This window comes from Crotalus tigris, unplaced genomic scaffold, assembly GCF_016545835.1.
Source record: "Crotalus tigris isolate CLP2741 ecotype Arizona unplaced genomic scaffold, ASM1654583v1 scf7180000018691.1937549, whole genome shotgun sequence".
Classification (NCBI taxonomy): domain Eukaryota; kingdom Metazoa; phylum Chordata; class Lepidosauria; order Squamata; family Viperidae; genus Crotalus; species Crotalus tigris.
Window position 1 is genome coordinate 1,144,074 of NW_024097150.1, and position 24,416 is coordinate 1,168,489.

Sequence of the window (24,416 nt, forward strand, 5' to 3'; positions counted from 1 at the left end):
GACTCACCTATGGGGACTGGCATCACAGGTTGGCTGACTTTCTCCTTTCTTACCGCACCACACCATCCACTTCTACAGGGAGAAGCCCAGCTGAACTTCGCTGGGGGCGTAAACTTACTACTAAGCTTGACTGGTTGCATCCGGACAGACTGCCTTCATCTACCTCACATTCTAGGGCACCTAGACAACTACTTGTGGGTGCCCCGGTCTGGACTCGTAATTACGGGCCTGGTCATACATGGGTCCCCACTTCTATTTCCAGGGTCACAGGTCCTCTATCCTACGAGGTTGCCCTGGACAACGGTCGTGTCCTGCGCAGGCACATTGACCAACTCCGCCCTAGGTGGGATCTTCCAGCTGAGACTCCTGGGTCTTTTCCAGGGGGGAGGGGGACCATTCGGAGCAAAGGGAAGGGCACGAGCTGCTGCCCACCTCCAATGATGGAGCCACAAACGGCCCATTCCAAGATTCCACGAGTGCTCCAAACAGGAATTCATGGAGCTTACCCAATCATCAGGCATTCACGCTTATTCCAGCCAGGGAGTCACCCAGGGGGCACAATCACTATCCATCTACACCACACAGTACTCCAGTCAGGGAGGATACCCGGGAGTGTCCCAATAAATCATACCCCGCAAGAGAGCTGGCACATAATCCCCAGAGCTGGCCTGACCTTACCCTAAGTCCTACAGGGGGTCAAACATACAGGGAGGTGGTCGAGGAACCAAGTCCCGACCACAACACCTCTAGCCCAAATCAGGGAGTAACTGAGTTTTGGGAAGGTACAGAAACCCACACAAGCCTGGACACAGAACGGGGTTTAGGGGATGGACAGCCTCCTGACAGGTCTTGGACGGACCTAGGAGGTTCTACAGAGACGCCCAGCAGTGGCTATCACTTCAAGGGGCCCTAGGGCCTACAGCTAGGCGGGTCAACCAGGTCACTAATAAAACAGAAGCCCTGGCCTGACGAGCCCGGTGGGCAAGCAAGCAGGCCAGGCATTGGGGCACAGTCCTTGGAAGGCACCAAGGCATGATAAGGAGAACAGGCTCACGTCACCCCTCAGTCGGGGAACACCTGTCAGAAACCCAGAGCTGAGAAGGTCACAGAGAGCAAGGAAATCGCCTAAGTACTTAGAGGATTACATAACATTGCTGGCTAAACAAAAGCCAGTAAACAGTAGGAGCACTGGGGAGTAGAACATTGCATTAAGAAATGATTGTATGTTGGTAGTAGTTTTAGCCCGGGGGAAAGGGGTGTTATATCCCGAGCCTTGCAAACGGGCTCGGGGCGTTTGCAGGCAGTCCCGGGCAGGTGCAAGCTGCCCGGGACCAGACAGGCTGTCGCCAGCGCCTGTGCGCATGCGCGGGTGCTGGCGCGGGAAAAGTAACACATTGACCCGGGAAATGCCTATATAAGAGGCTGGGAGCTTTTGGGCATTGCTGAAACCTTCATCTGTAAGATGAACACAGAATAAAAGAAAACTTGAGAACTACAACTGCTTCTTGTGTCTTGCCTTTCGCGAAGGACTCAACATGATCAATCTAAGATTGGAATCCAGGTTTGAACAATAAGAATGCAATAACATTGTTCTTGCCGCATTTCCTATTGGTAAATCATAATTCTTCATATAATGATATATTCCTAATACTTGTAAATCAGAAGTATACTTGTATCTTTAAAACATACTGATTTTTATAGCAATACTTCAATATGTTTATGGATAGAAAATGAGACAAGAGTGATAGAAGTCTTCTACATCTGATAAGAAAGTACCCCTTTATCTGTTTTACATTTCCAGAACAAGTAGATAGCCCATCCTTTCTCTGATATAGTGAATAAAAAATACATTTTCTTAATGTTAAATATCAAGATCCTAAACATTCCAAATATTCTTTAAAATCCCTAGCCATTGATTTGTTCATATGGAACATGGTTATGAATTAACTGACCATATAACTTTCTCTTATGTATATTTATTCTGGATTTTTTAGTTTTTCAGTATTTTTATTTTTAAAAAATGTTTTAGGGTTAATCGTAATAATTTTTTTTAATTGTAAGCTTCTCATTGACTGAGATAGCTGGCTATGGAAATTAAACAAACAAAAAAACTTGGCAATTTTGAATTGCAGGGAGTTCAACTCCTAGAATTAGTAGCAATAGCCATGCTGGCTGGGCATTCTGGGAACTGAAATCTCTGCATCAACACATCTTAAAGATGATGAAGTTTGAAAATACAGCTGTGAATGTAGGTTTCCTGCTTGCAAGAGTGCAAATATTGCTATACCTGGAGAATGGGTTCATGTAAAAGAATTGTCTCCCTTATGCACTGATCCAAAGTGGTCCCACTCTCGTCAAGTCCTCCTGAGCATTCCTACTGCAGTGAAGGTGGAAGGGTTTAAGGTGTGGGTCCACGGCTTGAGAGTCAAGAAGGTGCCCCCACCTCTCATCCAATGGCAAGCTCAGCAGTTGAATGACTTGAAAGTTCTTCTTCAGAAAAGTCCTTCAGAACTCTTCCCACCTGACTGAAAACAATTCACAATGGACTGAGCTATTCTAAAAAATGGGAATGTAGTTGGATTGATTGGACTTTTGTGTTCTTTTATTGTTGCTTCCCTTGTACCTTCTTTAGAAAAAAAGACATTATGATACTCACAGCAATTCCAAGAAGATATACTCCTATAGTTTCTTTCTGACAGAAAGCATTCTGTCACAAAATTAAAAGGGAGGAAATATAGGGTTTGTACAAAAGGGTAAAAACTTATTCTTGTTGTTAGCCTACCACCATTTTACTTCTGTAAACTGTGCTTAGGATGCTATTTTATGAAGGCAGGAAGAACACGTACACAGACCCAGAGACAAGAAAAAGAGCGGGAAAAGAATGGAATGTGATTGGCTGATACTATGTGTATTGACATGTGTAACTCTGTGATTGGCTGTTGCTGCCTGAATAAGGAAATGCCTGACTGACCAAGGTGTGGCATTTCTTTTTATTGAAAAGTTTTGTACAATATACATCCCAATCCCACCCACCCCTAACCCCCCAGCCCACTTCCCAGAGCTGAATACAGGGTCACAAATAAACAATCAAACTCTAAAAAAAACATTACCCAACTATACAAGTAACCAAGTCCATAACGGACTTTAAATCCCTTATAACATAAATATAAACAAATTAAAATTAAACATAATATAAACAAATCAATATTGTTAAACCATACTAAAACTAATAAAAAAAAACTATTAATAATACTCTAAAGTTTACTCATAGGCTAAATGAAACTTTTTAATCCCATATTTATTCTAAATATAATCTATCCATCTTCTCCAAACCAAAATATATCTTTCTTGTGAGTGATCCTTCAAGTAAGCAGAAATTTTTGCCGTTTCTGCTAAATTTGACACCTTAAGCATCCAATCTTCTATAGTAGGCAAAGAATCTTTCTTCCAATATTGCCCTACTAATAACCTTGCAGCTGTTATCAAGTTCAACATCAAGTTAGTTTCTTTAGCATCACAATCTACAATAACACCCAACAAAAATAGTTGTGGCATGAACTTTATCTTTCTTTTAAAAATCTTTTGAATGTTCCACCAAATCTTAATCCCAAAAGCTTTTATATTTCTACAAGTCCACCAAATATGAAAATAGGTTGCATCCAAGCTACCACTTCTCCAGCATTTGGGCTGTGAATTGGGATATATATAAGACAGCTTTTTGGGATCCAAATGCCACCTATAAAACATTTTAGAAAAATTTTCTCTTAAATTTTGAGCCTGGGTAAATTTTACATTTCTAACCCAAATTACCTCCCATATATCCAATGAAATAGGTTCTTGAATATTTTGAGCCCATTTTATCATACAATCTTTAACTAAATCCATTTCAGAATCCAATTCTATTAAAACAGTATAAATTCTCTTTATGTGGGCTCAATTTGAATCTTTAATCTATTTTACCAAATTCTCATCCCCTAAAGTAATACCAACCTTTTGATCTAAGCTCCACCTAACCAACAATTGGTTATACTGAAACCAAGACTGTATAATATTTTCTTGCTTTAACTCAACTAAAGATTTTAATTGTCAATCCTTCCCTACCAATCTAAGTAATTCCTTATAAGAAATCCTATCCAAGTTCACACCCCTAGATACCCCCTCTATAGCGTGTCCAGGAATCTCCCAAATTGGTATTTTATAATTTAACCTATAATAATACTTCTTCCAGACACGCAATAAAGCACTTCTTAAAATATGGGATTTAAAAACCTGATCTACTTTTTTTATCATAAATTAGATATGCGTGCCATCCATATAGTAAATCCCATCCCTCAAGAGAAAGTATATTTTTATTTGTTAAATTAAGCCAATCACTAATCAATGTTAAAGCCACTGCATCATAATATAATTTCAGATTAGGCACCTTAAGTCCTCCTCTTTCCCGTACATTTTGTATAATCTTGAACTTAACTCTTGGTTTTTTCCCCACTCAAATAAATTTATTAATACCCTTCTGACATTTATCCAAATTGGCATCTTTTTTCAAAATAGGTATCATTTGAAACAAAAAAAGAAACTTTGGACGAACATTCATTTTAACCGCTGAGATTCTCCCCAGCAAAGATAATTGTAGTTTTTTCCAATCATTTAAATCCTTTTGCACTTTTACCCATAGTGTCCCATAGTTATTTTTATACAATTTAACATTAGAAAACAATTTTTATACAATTTAATATTAGAAGTTGTAATGTATACTCCCTTTTTCACTATTTCAAAACCTGTCAATTTAGCTAACATATCCTTTTCCTTCGTAAACATATTTTTCGGTAATATTTTAGTCTTGTTATTATTTACCTTAAAACCAGAGACTTTCCCATACTGGGTTATGATTTCTACCACATCCCTTACCGAGTGTGTCATTTGAGATAATGTCACAACCAAATCATTAGCAAAAGCTCTCAACCTATAATCATTCTTATTTATTTTTATTCCCTTTATTGTAGTTGATTCACAAATTTTAATTAGTAAAATCTCCATTGTTAAAACAAATAACAATGGGAATAATGGACATCCCTGTCTTGTACCCTTTTCAATTTTAAATGCTTCTGTTAATCCCCCATTAATTATAATTTGTGCCGATTGTTGTTGATGCATAGCCTTAAGAGCATATAAAAATTTATCCCCCAAATTCATTTTCTCTACAACTCTGAATAAAAATTGCCAATATAACTGATCAAAAGCTTTTTCAGCATCCAAAAATATCACATGCCTCAATGTTATACAATCTGAAGGTGGTGCTATACAAATTGTTTCCCTTTTTCACTTTATATCCACGCAAGCAGAAGGGTGCAAGAGCCTCTTCTTTTAATCCATTGGCTGGGTGAAGAAAGAAAGACAGGCACAGAATCTCTTAGAACAGCAGCTCCCAAAATAGGAAGAACACGTACCCAGACCCAGAGACAAGGAAAAGAGCGGGAAAAGAATAAAATGTGATTGGCTGATACTATATTTTACTGACATGTGTAACTCTGTGATTGGCTGTTGCTGCCTAAATAAGGAAATGCCTGACTGACCAAGGTATGGCACTTCTGAACACAGCTGCCTTTGTTTCAGGCAGTGTTCCACCCTGCAACTTCACTTGATCAATTAAAGTGCTATTTACCTTGGAAGCCTCTGCTTGAGTCTCCTGATTTGTCTTCTTGGAACCTCAAGTTCTTCTCTCTCAAAGCAGGAGGTGAGGCCAGGATGAGAAGAGCCAGAAGGCCTTTGAGATAGGAGCCATGAATCCTCCACCCTTTTACTCCATGGTCTCAGGAAGAGTATAAAAATTTCAATTCTTCACTCCAAAATTCTTGAAAATAACTAATGTCTATTTTATCAATGCTCATTATTTGTGGAACAAAAATGTATCATTTTAGAGTTTAGATGGTTTGTGTGCTACATACAACATCACAGTCTGATTTGGAAGCATTACTGCTTCAGAAAAGAAGGCGGTGCAGAGAGTGGTGAGGATGGCAGAAAAGATATTGGCAGTTCCCTCCCTTCCATCCAGGACATAGCACATAAGTGTTGCTTGAGGAGAGTCCTCAAGATTGTCTAGGACACTATACATCTTCTTCACATCCTGTTTTCCTTCTTACCTTCTGGGAGGAGGCTCATGGTATCCGAAGCAGAAGATCCAGATTCAGTCACAGTTTTGTTCTATACAGTATTAACCTTGTGAATTCTAAAGCTTCCTCCTTCTGTTATGCATTAAAGATGGATAGTGTTTAATATTTATGTTACTTATATGTAAGGGTGTTGTATGTAGTTGTATATAGTATATTTAAATGTTTGTTATGTATATGTACACTTTGAGAGCAAACAACTAAATTTCATTTTTAACGTGTGCCATTGTGCCCACAGTAAAAAAAAATGACAATAAAGGTTATCTATCTATCTAGTATGATGAAATGTGTTTGTAATTTAGTAGTCTGGTTTCTGAGGTATTTTTGAAGTATGGCAGTGTTAGCCTTGCCACAGCTTGTGTTGATTGTGCTATATTGGATTGAACAGTTAGACATGTTTTGATAAAGTTGCCTGGGAGAAGGTAGTCTTTCTCTTGTTAATTGGGTTATTACTCAATTGTGTTCTATGTCCTCTCTTGGTCATTTTTGAAATACACAAGCACCGCTTACACAATGATTGACTAAATATCAGCCTTTTTAAATATTTGAGCACTCTACAGGAATATAAGTTGGCTAAAGGACATGACATGAGTGACAGTTGGAGACTAGGTAAGGTAAGGCAAGGTAAGAAAAGAATTGCAACTAGTATGTTGTTAATAGTGTAATTTGTCATCTACACAGAACTCCAAGAAGAACACCAAATTTATTGTTTGTAATGGAAACTTTTGTGGATGAAAATTGAGTTCATGAAACTAATTAATTAATTAGGGAAACTAATCTAATAATATATACATTGTTTTTCTTTATGTTAGCAGGAGTCATGATTTTTAAAGAACTAAATTAATATTGACCATAAATGTAGGAAGTACTGTTAATTACTATATTATTATCAACAGCCAAGTAATGGAGCCAGAGGACGATTTCCTATATAAATACAAAGGAATCTATTTCGTAACTGGCTTATCTTCACCCGAAGGTATAGATTTACTGGACAGTTTGGAAATCCGAGATGATGATATATTCATAATCACATATCCTAAATCTGGTAAGTTCAAAGATGTCTTCCAAGAAAGAGATAATCTTGTATCCAATGCTGTTATTCAGTTCCTCAGGATTTTGGTTGCTGTAACTGTGTTGTGCTATAACCAAATTTTAATATTTAGCATTTTATTTTTTAGTTTTTTTTAATGTTTTATTGATTTTCTAATTTTAAATTTAAGTATTTAAAAAGCAACGTCATGGCTGAGTTAATCGATAATTCAAGTATCTTTAGTACAAGTCTCAAACTAGCACATTAAATATTTCCTCTCTTTTCCCTTAGTATTTACTGTCTCATGTTTAAACTAATACAATTCTTATTATATCAATTAAATAAAAATAACATTCTTACATTTATCAATAATTTTTAGCTTATACACTTCCTGGTTAGTTTACCATTTAGTCTTTATAAACAATCAATGCCCTAATTAGTTTTTTCCCAATTTTTAGTTTCATACATTATTAACCTTGTGAACTCTAAAGCTTCCTCCTTCTGTTATATTTAAAGATGGACAGTGATTAATATTTATGTTACTTATACATAAGAGTGTAGGTCTGTATGTATGTTTAAATGTTTGTTATGTATGTGTACACTTTGAGAGCAAACAACTAAATTTCATTTTTAATGTGTGCCATTGTGTCCACAGTAAAAAATGACAATAAAGGTTATCTATCTGTCTACTATGATAACATGTGGTTGTAATACAGTAGTCTAATTTCTGAGGTATTTTTGAAGTATGGCAGTGTTAGCCTTGCCACAGCTTGTGTTGATTGTGTTATATTGGATTGAATGGTTAGACATATTTTGATAAAGTTGCCTGGGAGAAGATAGTCTTTCTCTAGTTAATTAGGTTATTACTCAATCGTGTTCTATGTCCTCTCTTGCTCATTTTTGGAATACAGAAGCACAGCTTACACAATGATTGACTAAAATCAGCCTTCTTAAATATTTGAGCACTCTCTAGGAAGATAAGTACATTAAGAAACCATTACAAATAAGTTGGCTAAAGGACATGACATGAGTGACGATCAGAGACTAAGTAATACAATTCTTATTATATCAAATAAAAATAACATTCTTACATTTATCAATAATTTTTAGCATATACATATCCTGGTTATGTTAACATTCAGTCTTTATAGATAATCAATGTCCTAATTAGTTTTCCCCAATTTTTAGTTTCCCATTAATATTTAAATTTAACATTTAATATTTATAATTTCAAGGTTTTAAGTAACCAAAGTTCTCTTTATCACAATTCATCACAAAGTCTATTATTCAGAATACACATCTTATCTATTTGAATATATTCTATTTCTCACATTATCTAATTAATACTACAGTATAACATTCTTATTTTCTATTAATTTCCAAATGTCTTAAATTTATTAACCAAAGTTTCTCTTGTTTCAACATCAAATACTTCCTCTCTTTTTCTCTTAATGTCTACTATCTCATTTTTAAGCCAGTATAGTACTTATTATATCATCTAAGTAAAAACATGTTTATTACATTTATCAATAGATTTTAGCTTATATATATATATATATATCTTAGTTACTTTTACATTCAACCTTTATAAACAAATCAATATTCAAATTTAACTTTTAATATTTCTACTTCCAAGTTTTTAATGACCAAAGCTTTCTTTATCTCAGTTCATAACAAAATCTAGTATTCAAAGTACACATCTTGTCTATTTGAGTATATTCTATTTTAATCCTCGCTAATAAGTCAAAACCTCAATTTCTTCAGCCTTATTCTAGCTTTCTTTCTTTGCCAACTCGCCTTCCATATCCATGCTTCTAAGTCATCAAATAGATCTCCATCTTTTATTATATATCTTGTTTGAAATAAAAGAGGCCATCCAGTCGCCATGTTTTTGGAAGGGCTAACAAATCGTCTCTCTATTTTTCCATATTGACATAGTTGTACTGAAATGTTTATCTTCCCTTCAGTCTGTTCTTTTTCTTGATCCTCAGGTTTCTTCTGGTTTATATAGAAAGTCCTTTCCATTTCCAACATTGCCAGTCCCTTTTCTGGGTTTTCTGTTAACTGTGCTTGTTGATTAGTTGAGTCTTCTATCATAGTATTTGATTGTTCCACTTCTTCCATTATATTCTGTGCAGTTGATTCTTTAGTTGTAATCAAAGTTTGTTTTCATATATCTAGGCCAGGGGTAGGCAACCCAAAACACTCAAAGAGCCACTTGGATCTGTTTCCCACAGAAAACAAAACATAGCGAGCTGCAAAACCCTTTTGATATCTAAAATGAAGATAACACTGCATATATCCTGTTTTACCTTTATTATGGGGGTGTGTGTGTGTATGTAAAGAGAAGGTGGCAAAAGCTATAGCTCCTATTCTGGGATGTGAACCTGAGGAATTATCAAGAGAGATGGATAAAATATTTAGGGTTAATTCATGGATGGCGAGGCAGAAAAACTTATCCAGAGATGTGGTTATTTATTTTTCCAGGAGATCACTTCGAAATGTAATTATTCAGGCTTTCTACAAACAGAGATTTCAAATTGCAGGTCAAAATATTATAATTTTAAGAGAAATACCTCCAAAAATTCTTAGAAAAAGAAAAGACTTCGCCTTTCTGTCTGAGGAGCTTAAAAATCGACAGATCCAGTTTAGATGGAAGATACCTATTGGAAAACTGGTGAATTGTGCAGGGACACGATATAGACTTAATACAATTTCAAAGGCAGAAGATTTTTATACTTATGTTCTGAAAGCAGGTTCACCACCATCTTCATGATCTAAGAGAATAGAAGAAAGGCTGGAAGATAAACAACCAGTTGAAGGTGTAGGAGATTTATTGCAGGCTGAGCCTATTGAACAGAGTTTGGAGGTAAAGGATGATTAAAAGGAACAGAGGATGACTCGTGCTGTGTATAGACGTAAAGAAAAGCAGCAGAAGCAGAAGGCTAATTCTGGATTACCATAGAGTCTGTGGGAGGGGCACGACCAAAGAGATCAATGGTTGATATTCAAGTAGTGTTTTAGAGGCTTCAGGCCACTATGTTAATGGCCTGAATTTATTACAGAAAAGAAAGAAAGTATTTTACTACTTGAAACAACATAAAAATGACATTGCTTGCAGGGACTCATATTATTGCGAAAGATTAAAAGTACTTGATTAGTTCTTAGTTGGGATTGTTGAAGATGTGGTAGTTTGGATGCTATTTATTTTCATATCCGGTGGACTTGTAAAAATATAAAAGCTTTTTGGATTCAGAACATTCAAAAGATTTTCAAGAGAAAAATAAAGTTTACTCCACAATTATTTTTATTGGGTGTTATTATAGAATGAGATACTAAAGAAACTAATTTGATGTTGAATTTGATAACAGCAGCAAGGTTATTGGTAGGGCAATATTGGAAGCAGGATTGCTTGCCTACTATAGAAGAATGGACGCTTAAAGTGTCAAACTTAGCAGAAATGGCTGAGATTTCTGCTTATTTGAAGGATCATTCACAAGAAAGATACATTTTGGTTTGGAGAAGATGGATAGATTATAATCAGAATAAATATGGGACTAAAAAGTTCCACTTAGTTTATGAGTAAATTTTAGAATATTATTATTATTAATAGCTGATTATAATGGAATTTTTAGTTTTAATTATATGATATTATTATATGTATTAGTATTGTTTAACAATTTGGATAATAACTAATTTAATAATTAGGATATTATGTTTGTTTATATTTTATTAGTATTATTTTTACTTTTAATTTGTTTATATTTATGCTAAAGGGGAGTTAAAGCGCATTATGGACTTGGTTATTTATATAATTGGTTAATGATAGTTAGATTATGATTATTATACTAATTGTAACCCTGTACTCAGCTCTAGGAAGTGGGGGAGGGAGGGGGGGTTAGGGGGGGTTGGTTGAGGGGTTTATATTGTAACTTTTATAAAACTCTTCAATTAAAAAAAAGAATAAGAAATCTTTTAGTCCTCAAATTTGAGAAAGATAGAAATCCAGTTAAAATCAGGTTATTCTTTCAGCATTTTAAACTCCCCTGGATAGTCAGTTGCCCCTGTTTTTAGAGAGTGGGATAGAATTCCCCTTCCCTCTCTCCACAGGGGGGAAAATACTTCGGGCAGCTTATACTGGTAGAAAAAATAGTTAGGATTGAAAAGAGGTGCAGATCTCACCCAGTCTCATCCGCGCTGCTTTATAGGTGCCTGGTAATAAGTTTGACTTCGGCTGTCTGCAGCCTATTGATGGGCCATATTTTTATGGTCAGTTTTTTGTCCGCCAGTTTGGAGGCTGCCCCGGATCGAGCGGAAGGGTTACCACCCTCCCACGATCAAGCGGGGATTCCTTCCTTGCTTGCCCCTACAAAGTGACTTTCGACCCTTTCCAGGGTCCGCCAGTGGTGCAAAATCAGATGTGGAAGATGGAGCTCGCCTTCCAGCGGCCGTGGCAGCCACGTCAGCAAAGTGGAAGCCTCAACATTTAGCATTTTATAAGAAGCTGAAAATGCAGGGAAAATAAAACTGCTAAACCTGTACTTTCATCATTTATATTTTACCCATACATTGCTGGGTGGATGACCTTGGCCAGTCACACTGCCTCAGCCCACTCAGGATACTTGTGAGGAAAATAGGATGAGGAAGGATTATTAAGTATGCTTGCCATCTTGAGTTAGTTCTAAAACTAATAAAAGCAGGATAGAAATCAATATGCAAATAAATAGCTAGTTTTTCTCATCCATCCATCAGTTTAATCTATCAATTTTAGAAAACTTCATTGTGTTCAGGCATCTCTGAAATGTTTCCTATTTCTCCTGACAGGAAGGTTGGCTTGGCATAAGCTCAAAGTTCTGCAAATAATAATGGATGAATTAATTTAATTATTCCTTATTTGCAGGCACAATATGGACTCAGAATATTGTGAATCTGATTCTTCATGAAGGTCATCGAGATGAAACTGAAAATATTACCCTGATTGACCGAGCACCATGGCTGGAGTATAATTTGTTGCATGTAGATTTTCCCAGTCGCCCATCGCCTCGTCTCTTTAGTTCCCATCTGCCCTACTATTTGGTACCCAAAGGATTACGAAGTAGAAGAGCAAAAGTAGGACATATTTTGCTAACTTGTGAGGTGGTGTGGGGAACTGTCTGTCTTCTGTTCTATTAGCTCTGTATCTGAATGTTTTATTAACAAATAGGCCAATGGCACACAAACACATATTACATTGTTCCAATATGTTTGGTGGACACTAACAAGTTTTGAAGGGTGAGGAAAATAAACACAAACAAAACTGTGTTAATATCAGAATATCATGCCCCGGAGAAATAGCTAAGAACCGAACTGAATATCGACCAATTTAAGCTTATTTTTCCAGATGGATTGCAACACTTTGTGTTGCATGGCCATTTGCTATCTTAACATATCTGAACACTGTCAAGTTGAGGAATGCTATCTCTAGCCCTCAAATCCCTTCCCACAATCCCTACTCATAGTCACTCATGCCCTAGTCACCAAAGGTTTCAGCTGGTGCAAAATGCAGCAGCATGAGCACTTGTGTAATCTCTAAGAACTTCATACATTACACCTCTGCTTTGGAAACTGCAGTGGCTACCACTTTGGTTCAGGATTCAAGATGCTGGTTATGACCTTTAAACCCCATCATGAGGCAGGAACATATAACTTGAAGGACCTCCCCTCCCTAGTTGCAGCTACACATCACATCAAGTCCAACAGGAAAGGCATGTTGAGGTCCCATCTGCTAGGGAGATTTGTCAGGAAGAAAGCCTTTTATTCTGTGGTCTCTGCAATATGGAAAATCATTCTCCCCGAGTTGAGACTGGCCTCAATCCTGTTGGCCTGCTGGAAGTTCCCCAAACATGGTTTTACTAATAAGCTTTGAGGTCCCATAATATAATGGAGCCTGTTAGATGAGTGTTAGAGGCTAAAACATATAAGGAACGGTTGCGAGAATTGGGTATGTCTAGTTTAACGAAGAGAAGGACAAGGGGGGACATGATAGCAGTATTCCAATATCTCAGGGGCTGCCATAAAGAAGAGGGAATTAAGCTATTTTCCAAAGCACCTGAAGGCAGGACAAGAAGCAATCTAATCAAGGAGAGAAGCAACCTAGAACTAAGGAGAAACTTCCTGACAGTGAGAACTTAATCAGTGGAACAGCTTGCCTCCAGAAGCAGTAAATGCTCCAACACTGGAAGTTTTTAAGAAGAGACTGGACAGCCATTTGTCCGAAATAGCGTAGGGTTTCCTGCCCGAGCAGGGGGTTGGACTAGATGACCTCCAAGGTCCCTTCCAACTTTACTACTATTACTATTACTAGTGTATGACAGATATTTGATGCACTCTATGTATGCTTTGCTGTCAATCTGTCATCTTTCTCTTACAGATTATTTATGTGTTTAGAAATCCAAAGGACGTCATGGTTTCTAGCTATCATTTTCACAAAATGGCAGTCAAAATGGAAACCCCCAAAGACTTCAGTACTTTCTTTGAGAAGTTTTTGGCTGGAAAAGGTAAGAAGTCCTTCATCATGACAATATTATGCCAGTTTTTGTTTTGGATAAGAGATTATGAATATATTTCCATCTGCTTCCCACAAAGAACAAACAATCCATCCACTTTCCTAACATAAGTAACAAATAATGATTCTCTATACTTAAGCAGTAATTTGTGTAAACTCTATGAAAACAGTTTATAATGGGATGGATGAGTGAAGAAGAATGCAGGACAACTTGGACAACTCATGAAGTAAAAATGGGTAGGAGAGGCAAGCAAAGGGAGCTTATTACAGGAGAGAGACTAGTAATACTAAGACAAATAATACTAGTAATACAAAAATATATTTAATATAGAGGAGAAAATGGAAGGAATTGTTTGCAACTGAGCTATGGAAATGGCAGGCAAGCACACACGTGTGCTCATCCCCTCTTGCGCAAGCAGCAGGAATGCATGCACACCGCTTGCGCAAGTGCAGCTGCATACATTGTTGTGCTTACTGGCTGCTCACACAGAACCCTCTCCTCTCCTGCCAGTTGGCAAAACCAGAAAAGTTAGGTACTCTGAGTTAAAGAATCACACAGCAAGTGTTTTAAGAGTTGGAAGCAGAAATAGCTAACTGGAGTAAGTCTGATATTTGAAGAAGTATAACAAAAATTAAAGCAGATTGCCCCAAAGTTTCAAATAAGAAAAAGCAAAGAAATGAAACAATATAGCAGCAAGTTGATAAAAAAATCCCTTAACAAGTTGGAGTACGCAACCATATTAATTATGGCTCCCATTCCTTCTCTCTCCTCTCCACATTCAATGATATTAGGATAGCCCTTAGTTGAGCTATCATGCTTTTATTTGTAGGCCCATTAGGATCATAAAGATAAATGAGGATAAATGGAGGAAATTGAAGCATTAAGAATGTATCCCTGAGACAGATGGTCAGCTGGATCATTGCAGCCCTGAGCTGAACAACTGAACTCAGTGATTTCAAGCCTGCCCTCATGTTTATACTAAATTACTTTCTCTCCTACCAGTGCTTTGTAGTTCGTGGCTAGACCATGTAGAAGGCTGGTATGCTCATAAGGGTGATTTCAATATTCTCTTCCTTTCTTATGAAGAAATGAAAAAGGTAAGTTGTGTTTGTGTTGTGAAGTGCAGTATGAACAACCATTAAGCACAGACAGCTTTAGAAATGATGTGAAGTGTGAATAATCTATTCCAATAGGGAGTAACAGAGGTGATCATAGAACCACTCTTGGTTGTTTCTATGAACTCCTGTAGGAGTGGTGAGGTTTCTGAAGAAAAGTAAGTTTCTGTCTCTTCGAAAGGAAGCAGGAGGATCTGGGAAATAGAGTGCTATCATCCTGATATCAAAAAGATTAATAAAAGGTATTTTTGTGAGCACTTGGCTTATTATGCTAGAATTGATAGGATGCATCTGTTGTAAACAAATCTGGCCAAACAAAGTTGATCTAATTTTTCATAGACTTACTTAGTAGATAAGGGAAATCCAACTAAGTATCTGTAATTAGCCAAAGCTTAGTCAAAGTCTCTTGTAATATTTTCCTGTTTTGGCTCAGAAGAGATTGACTCAACTCAACTGCATTTTTAAGAAAGGCCAAGGCATTTTCTTTTAGCCCGGCCTAGGAACTGGCCAGCCTCTGATGCTGCCAAGATTGCGAAGAACATAAAAATCTGAATCTTAGGGAACTTATGGCACATCAATATATTGTCAATTAAAAATGTTTCTCAAAACTTGCCTTTGAAAACATTTACAAGAAGTCCTAAAGCATCATTTCTATTCAATGATACTGTTTCCTAGATCTATGTATAGTTTTCATTAAAAAAATAAACACAAATTATTTAATCAGGGTAGTTTTTTCAGTTTGAAAAGAAAGAATTAAAGGTTGGGGGAGTGAGTGACAGATATGATATGTGAGATCTCAACAAACTTTTCCATCTTTTCTCCATTGTTGTGGATGATCTAATATAAGGCTCTATCAAATTGCAGGACCTGAGAAGATCTGTACTGAAAATATGCAACTTCCTAGGAAAAAAACTAACTGAAAAGGAGATGGATGATGTGGTGGATAAAGCTACATTTGATAACATGAAAGTGGATTCCAGAGCAAACTACACATTCATGCATTCTGATATCCTCGATTTCAGCAAAGGAAACTTTCTTCGCAAAGGTAGATCAGTAATAATTAATATTCTGGGACTGTGCTTTTGGAACGTGCTGGGCTTCATCTGAAACCACGTTCAACACTACAAATGAATTTGGCTGAAGCCATTTTCCCTTCATTTTCGGTAGCCACAGATTTGGGAGGAGGGATGAGTATTTTCTAACTTAGTCAAAACAACAAATTGTTCTATGGGAACCAAGATCATTGCTGATTGCATTTTGGTAGGCTAAGGCTTCCATTAGAAAGCCTGTGCAAGTAGTTAATTGGGGAATGTGATTTATGACACATCATTGGATTGAGAAGTTCAACTTTGTAACATTGTAACCTGTGGGGGGAACGCTTTAGTCTTGGTTTCACTTTTGATCCTGCCGGAATCTTTTTTGCCTTGGAGTTCTTTTTACTGGCCTCATCTATCGGAACCATGAAACCAAGATTACTACCTTCACCTGAAAGGCACTTTCTAAAATGGTATGGACATGTCCCAACAACCACTCTTTTTGCTGTCTTTCCATGATATTGTGTTTGTCTCATCAGCAGCCTGCATTTGAGGCAGCCATAAGCCTTTCTTAGCTGTGCCAATGTTGAAGTGGTGTTCTCCTTTTCACCCTGATAAATTTTAGGCATGGATAAAATCTGATATTTTCAATGATCATTATGTTGGTTGCATAGTCTAACGGTCCTTTGGAAGTAGGATAGTTCTAGCTCACAGTGGCCACTTTTAAGGTGGAAAAGACACAACCTCTTCACTCTCTACCCTGGGCACTGTCCTCCAGTCTCCTTTAAGCCTATAGGAACATAGCCAAAGCTCAAAGAACCATCAATCATTTCACTTAATCAGGGGGCCAGTTCCAAACGGGTGAATTCAAGATCATTTAGAACCTCTCTGGTAGATCATTGGTTCCATGACTTCCCAGTAAAAGATACTTATGGCAGGAGAATCATTCAACACCTTCTAGTTAGAGAGATCTTTGCCCTTCTATTAAGTCTTCACTCTGTAATCCAGCTCTAGTTAAAATAATAAGGGACAACTTCCTGCCCAAAAACTATAAATACAGAATTCTAAGAACGGTTTGATGGACATAGAGGTGGCTAAACATTGATCTGATAATGGACAAATGTGCAATGTTCCAAGTTAGTCAGGTTTTGCAAACTAGTATCCTCTTTCTCAGACTCAAGCGAAGCTCATAGTGGGCAAGGTAATTGGAGAATGGAAACCACCTCTGGAAGAGATTTTATCTTCATCCCTATAGTCCCTTTCTGAAGTCCTGAAATGTTTTATATACACTCATGTTAAAAAGAAAGCATGCCCTCTTTGAGTTATAGGTTTTACATATCAGGACATGGTAAATATCATCTGGTTCTTAGCAGTTCTTTAAATTAAGTATATACATAGTCAGCTGAACAACAACACATGACATATTACACCATGTCATCATTTATTTTACAAAAAAGAAAGCCAAAATGGAGAAGCCATGTGGGGAAGAAACTAAGAACATCCTTACTGTTTCTATGGGTATGAAGAAGCTAAGTAGCAGCTAAGTGCTGCTATCAAATGACCTTAATCCAGTGGTCTATAAAACCCAAAGTTTTAGGAGTTTGCTGCTCTCCAGCATTGAGGAAGGTCATCAGTAATAATCTTAGACAACTCATTGTTGTTGCCTATCAGTCTGGGAAAGGTTATTTGCAAACAATTTAAAATACATCATTCTATGTTGAAGAAGATCATTCACAAGGGTTGGCCAACATTGGGCTATGCAACAGGACAATGATCCCAAACACACCAGCAAATCTACAACAGAATGGCTGAAAAAGAAAAGACTCAAGGTGTTGCAATGGCCCAAAGTCCAGATCTCAACCCGATTGAAATGGTGTGGTGGGACTTCAAGAAAGCTGTACATAAACAAATGCTCACAAACTTCAATCAACTGAAGCAAAGTTGTAAAGAAGAATGAGCCAAAATTCCTCCACAGCAATGTGTGAGACTGATTAAGTGACACAGAAAACGATTACTTCAAGTCATTGCGGCTAAAGGTGATTCTACAAGCTATTAAATCATAAATTTTTCACACACGGTTCTCCATTTTGGCTTTTTTTGTGTAAAATAAATGATGACATAGTGTAATGTCATGTTGTTCATCTAAGTTTGTATTTACTTACTTTTAAAAACAGCTAAGAACCAGATTTTTACTATGTCCTCATAGATAAAACCATAGAAGTCAAACAGGATGTACTTTCTTTTTCACACGACTGATTCAAATACAAACTTAGTCACATAAGAATGTGTAAGAATGAACATTTTGGTGACAGGATGGCATAAATAGCTTCTAGTTTAATTGAATACAAAAACTGTTGACATTTTTTTAATTGTTATTTCCCAGGTACTGTTGGGGACTGGAAGAACACCATGACTGTTGCCCAGAGTGAAATGTTTGACCGTGTCTTTAAGGAGAGGATGGAAAAGCTGCCCTTCAGGTTCTGCTGGGATATTCAGGAAGAACTTGAGCCTATTTCCAGCTCAATGGAGGAAAATAATGTGTGATGCACAACTTCAAATGGCTTGGATCAGAGATGACTTTTCAAGAATGGTCTTTCTGTAACCTTGTAATGCTTAAGTCTCAACTCTGCAGAGATCATAGAACAGAGCAACATCAAATTCTATGGTATTATTAAATATTGTATGGCATTTGCTTATTGATTTATGTTTCCATTACTGACTGACTCTGGGTGTTATATATGAAATAAAACCCCACAAAGACAACATAGCAAATTAAAAATAATATCAACAAAAAAATCCAAAACTGATATAGCTACAACAGCCAGACCCATTTATTATACTTTCCGCCTTCCTGAAGATATATATTGCTTGATATATCATCTTAGTCCAAGTCCTACGGGAAAAATCACATTTTTAAGGCTTTTTTTTCTTTTTTCTTTTTTCTTTTTGAAGGCTAACAGACCGGCGGCCCTACAAATCTTGGCACTCTGTGGATAGGGTGGGGAAGACACTGTACCAGAAAAGGCATATCTCCTGGGTCTCATCCAATGATATTATTTATTATTTAAATAAGTTCATATAGCCACCCAACTCATACATGATGCCTCTGGGTATAACACTGAAATATCAGTGTAAAAACCCATAGCTCCTCTACCCACCCCAGCAACAGTGACCACACAGTTACACCATGACTAGCTCCTTATCAGTTGGGACTCATTGACAAAATCACATCTTCAGGATCTTCCAGAAAGGTAACAAAGTGGGGCCAATCTTATCTCCAGGGAATACTATTCCAAAGGGATGGAGTCACCACAGAGAAGGCCCTTTTCCTCAGTCCCACAAGATATACCTCCATCTTGTACATGGGACCTTTAACATACCTTGTCTTCCCACTCTGGTGGGTTAGGGTAACAAAGGACAGGCGGCCTTTCAAATATCCTGGCACCAAGCCATGTAGAGGTTTAAAGATGACAACTAGTATTTTGAACTGCTTCCAGAAGCAGATCAGTAATCAATGCAGCTCCCACAAGAGGTATTGTTGTTCAGTTGCTAGGTCATTTCTGACTCTTTGTGACCCATGGACCATAGTGTGCCAGTCTTCCTGGCATCCACTGTCTCTCTGAGTCTGCCCAAATTCATACCCATTGCATTGATGACACTATCTAACCATTTTATCCCCTGCTGTCCCCTTCTCCTTTTGCCTTCAATCACAAAAGGTGATACATGCACTAATTTCAATTTGTGCAGTACTATGCAAGCCCTGCATTTTGAACTAATTGAATCTGCTGGATAAGATTCCAGAAGCCCCATGTACAATGCAAAACAGTACTCCAAACTGGATACATCTATGGCATGGGGACTGTGAAGAGGGCATGTTGGTCCAGGAAAGGGTGCAGCTGGTGTACAACTCGTAATTGCAGGCAGGCCCTCTGGCCATGACCACGACCTGCTTCTTCTTCTTCTTTTAATATTTTATTGATTTTTAACAATTACAATCTTTAGTGCTTAGTAAACAACATGTTGTCTGGGTTCACATATTTAACATTAACTTTTTCAATATAAATCTGTTCAATACTGCACAATCCAGTGTTTTTTCTCTGATCCTCCTTTCTTCCCAAATTGTTTACATTTTCCCAACACTATGCAAATACCACTCTTGCCACTATTAATAGATACAAAATTGAATATAAACATCCTCAGCATATTTTCTAGTGTTATACAAATAACAGTATCAGTTTATAACCTCTTTTCTAACCAATTTATATTTCAAATTTATTTGCAATTAAAATCTCCTTATTAAATCAATATCCTGTTTTTCAAGTTCTTATTTAAATTTAATTTCCCATCAATATTCAGAATATCTTTGTCAATTATGGTTTTCTCAAGATTAGTTACATTTATGTAGCAAAGAGTTTCATTTATAGATGCCATCCTCATATTTTTATATTTCCCTTATCAAAAAACTGCTATTCTAATTATAAACCATATCTTTCTTATTATAAAAGTCTAATTATATCTAAGATTTATCCATTCTTTTAATCATATTCAAACAAATATTTGATCATATAATGTCCCCTCTGGTAGGTCAAGTGTATTTTGCAGACCTAGGGGATAAAGTGTCTTTTCCATTTTCATTATTATAGCTGAGTATTGCAAGGTTTTATTTGTCTGTGGCAGTTTGTATTTCCCTTCTTTTATATCTTCTGTCTTTAAATCAATTTCCTCTGATTCATCTTCTGTTTTCTGGGTTGCTTGTTCATACTTTATAGTCGTTGTCCGGGAACTTTCTAGTTGTAGATTTAAATTAGAGATTTGCTCATTTATGTTAACTAAATTGTTTTTATTCTCATCACAATTTCTTTCTGTTTCTTCTTTATGTGAAACAATTGTCTGGTGAATTAATTGTAGCATAGAATATATTTCCTTCTGAAAAGTATTTATTTTTTCTTGAAGTGTCACTCCTCCAGCTCCTTCATAAACTTGACTGGGGGCTACAAATGGATTTGTTGGGTATATTTCATGCCATTTTTAGCTAGGTATAAGGCCTCCATTTTGTTTTTCCCCCTCCAGATATTCTGTCAAAACTTTTGTGATCTCCAAATACAAGTCTTATCTAATATCACCAAGCTTAATAGCAATAGAACAAAGTTTCATCTAGTTTTTCTGGTCTTTATATATAGCCTTTATAATCCAATAGGTTCCAAGATATGAGTCCAGCACTAAAAGCAATGTTTTATAATAGTCCTTCTGCTCTGGTATCCAAAAATTGTCAGTCGAGCCAAGTTACAATCCACAATGTTCAAAGTGTTCAAAATATTCAACCACCCTAAAAACAACCCAAAGCTGTTCTCTATTAAACTAGGAGTCACCGAGCAGCCAAGAAGCTAGGTTATTTTCTGTCTCTCAGCTTCTTACCAGGCCAGCATCAGTCGTTGCAGTTCTAGTGCTATACTCTAATTCACCATTAGATTTCATTCTATATCCATTTTCCACTCTCAAAAGAGAACGTTGATTTCTTATATTTCACCCCAATATTAAAAAATCTTAATTATCTCAGTTCTCAAATTTGTCAAGGCTGTAGTTTTATATTGTTTTCATGTCAATATTATGTATTTCTGTCCCCCATAAAAACATGAAAACGCCATTTTCATTCCTCTGGAAGGGTGGGGCTACAGTCTCTTTCCTTCTCACGTTAGGAGTTTTTTAGCTTCTTGGGAGCCTTTTCCAGGAAATTCAGTTGTAAAATAGTAAAGAAAAGATCAATATTCTCATCAAGTTCCAAACATGCTGTTTATGATTGTTAGTTAGTGTTTTTTTTCTTCAGTTGTCAGTTTGGAGAACTTTCCTTAGATCGAATGGAAAGACCGCCATCTCTCCATGATCAACAAGACACCCTTCATTCTTTGTCACCTCTTTGGGGTGACTTTAGGCCCAGAATATGCACTGAATATGTCTGACGCAGTGCAACCCCATCCATGACCAATAATGGCAATTTTCCAAGAACCAAGGAGCCCCAAACCCATGTTAAAGGTAAATGTTAAAATTGGAAAGTGAAAAAAATAAGATGAAGGGATGCAGAAGAAGAAAGAGATTGCCAGAACATGCTACTATTGTGCTTAGTGATAATTTCATGGTTTCAAAATTTTGGTATAAGTATCTTGGGAATGAAGTTAATGGAGAAACAGAAGGTTAGGCAAATGGAAGATGGTTGGACTCACAGAAAAATTCCATTGCTAAGAGCAATTACCCTGTAAAGGCTGAATCTGGGGAAAAAAGCCTGGTGAAAAGACTACAAATATAATCATCATGCTGCTGCTGAATTCCCTGAAAGTCATCTCCCCATTCAGACAGTTATGAAAAAAACAGCTCTGTTCAAAGTGGACACTGAGTAACTTCTTATCTGGAGATAATCCCATTAATAGAAAATGGACACTTATGTACTATAGTTAATAATAATAATAATAATAATAATAATAAAGTTGGAAGGACCTTGGATGTCATCTAGTCCAACCTCCTGCTCAGGCAGGAAACCCTGTACCATTTTGGACAAATGGCTGTCCAATTTCTTCTTAAAAACTTCCAGTGTTGGAGCATTTACCGCTTCTGGAGGCAGGTTGTTCCACTGGTAATTGTTCTAACTGTCAGGAAGTTTCTCCTTAGTTCTAGGTTGCTTCTCTCTTTGGTTAGTTTCCACCTGTTGCTTCTTATCCTGCCTTCAGGTGCTTTGGAAAATCGCTTGACTCCCTCTTCTTTGTGGCAGCCCCTGAGATATTGGAACACAGCTATCATGTCCCCTCTCGTCCATTTCTTCGTTAAACTAAACATACCCCATTCCAGCAACCGTTCCTTATATGTTTTAGCCTCAGTCCCCTAATCATCTTTGTTGCTCTTCTCTGTACTCTTTCTAGAGTCTCAACATCTTTTTTACATCATGGTGACAAAAACTGGATGGAGTATTCCAATGTGGCCTTACCAAGGCATTGTGAAGTGGTATTAATACTTCACGTGATTTTGAGTCTATCCCTCTATTAATGCAGCCCAGCACTGTGTTGGCTTTTTTGGCAGCTGGTTAGCAACTGCCTTGTCTAGTGACCGTAGACAGTTACAATAGTACTGAAAAAATAACTTTGCAACCAATCCTCACCTTTATGTCCTTTGTAGTTTGTAAAGCGAAGGAAAACTGAAGTAAGATCATTACATTGTGATGCTTCACTTAACAACTGCTTCTCTTAACCCCCGCACTGCAATTGCTAAACAAGGACTATCTGTAGTGATGATGTGAACATGTACACTTCACCCCTCGCTGTCCCAATCTTTTCTAAAATGTTCTTTCTAAAAGAAATGTTCTTTTCTCACTGCTCCCTGTAACAAATACTACTTGGGAATTAAGAAATGCACCCTGATGGTCGCATTAAGTGAAATATTTTTAAGGAGTAGCAAAACCCCCTTCAAATTTTGCTGTGATATTCATCATGAATCCATTTTCAGCTTGCTGGAAATAAAATAAAATAAAGCACAGTAAGGAGGCTTCAGTTGTACTTGCTTGAAAAAAATGGCAAAGCACTTATTTAGAACAATTCCTGCACAGTGCTGATATCTAAATTCTGAGCTATATGGCTGATTACATTTTGGACTATTCCATTATTAGTAGGCTCAATAAAGGTATAGCACTGAGACATGGGTATCACTCTCTCCTTCCACTCAGATGTAGACTGAGGGGCCAACCGTAGACAGTTACAACAGTGCCGAAAAAGTAACTTTGCAACCAATCCTCACGTTAATGTCCTTTGTAAAGCAAAGGAAAACTAAAGTAAGATTGTTACATTGTGATGCTTCACTTAACAACTGCTTCTCTTAACCCCCAAGTTGTGGGTCCTAATTGCAGTTGCTAAACGAGGATTACCTGTAGTGATGATGTGAACATTGTCATCACATCTTTGCATTTGGAACCCGAGGACCTAAATCACACAATTTGCATTCTGATGTCATGATGCACACTTCACCTCTTGCTGCCCCAGTCCTTTCTGAAATAAATAAGAAATATTATTTTGCTCATTGCTAACTGCACTTTCTCTCTGCTCCCTGTCACAAATACTACTTAGGAATTGAGAAATACAATCCGATGGTTGCCTTGAGTGAAATCTTTTTAAGGAATACAAAACCGCCCTTCAAATTTTGCTGTGATATTCATGATGAGTCCATTTCCAGCTTGACGAAAAATAAAATAAAGCACAGCAAGGAGGTGTCAGTTGTATATGCTTGGAAAAAATGACAAAGCACTTATTTATATCTTAATCCTGAGCTATATGGCTGATTACATTTTGGACTACTCCATTACTAGATAAGCTTAATAATGTTCACTGGGAAAATGTAAACTTCAGAATGGGACAAGAGAAAAGATTTCATGGAACCGGTGCATGAAAAAGGAAATCTTAGCAGGGATTGGTGCTCCTGTCATTACCATTGAAAGGGGAGACATAATTATGGCTACAGGTAGTTCTCAACTTACAACCACAATTGGGATG

The 24,416-nt window shown here is 37.0% G+C and overlaps 1 protein-coding gene across 2 annotated transcripts; it reads left to right on the top strand.

Annotated features, from left to right (window-relative positions):
* Positions 1–6,635: 6,635 nt before the first annotated feature.
* On the top strand, positions 6,636–18,591 carry LOC120313528 (amine sulfotransferase-like). Of its 2 annotated transcripts, none has more exons than XM_039355534.1 (7): positions 6,636–6,791; positions 7,064–7,212; positions 12,098–12,306; positions 13,607–13,733; positions 14,745–14,839; positions 15,722–15,902; positions 18,275–18,591. In XM_039355534.1, the coding sequence occupies exons 2-7, from the start codon at positions 7,071–7,073 to the stop codon at positions 18,433–18,435; spliced, it is 915 nt and encodes a 304-aa protein (XP_039211468.1). In that variant the 5' UTR covers positions 6,636–6,791; positions 7,064–7,070; the 3' UTR covers positions 18,436–18,591. The 2 variants fall into 2 exon arrangements, with proteins under 2 accessions (XP_039211468.1, XP_039211469.1); XM_039355535.1 differs by having other exon boundaries at positions 6,758–6,776.
* Positions 18,592–24,416: the final 5,825 nt, after the last annotated feature.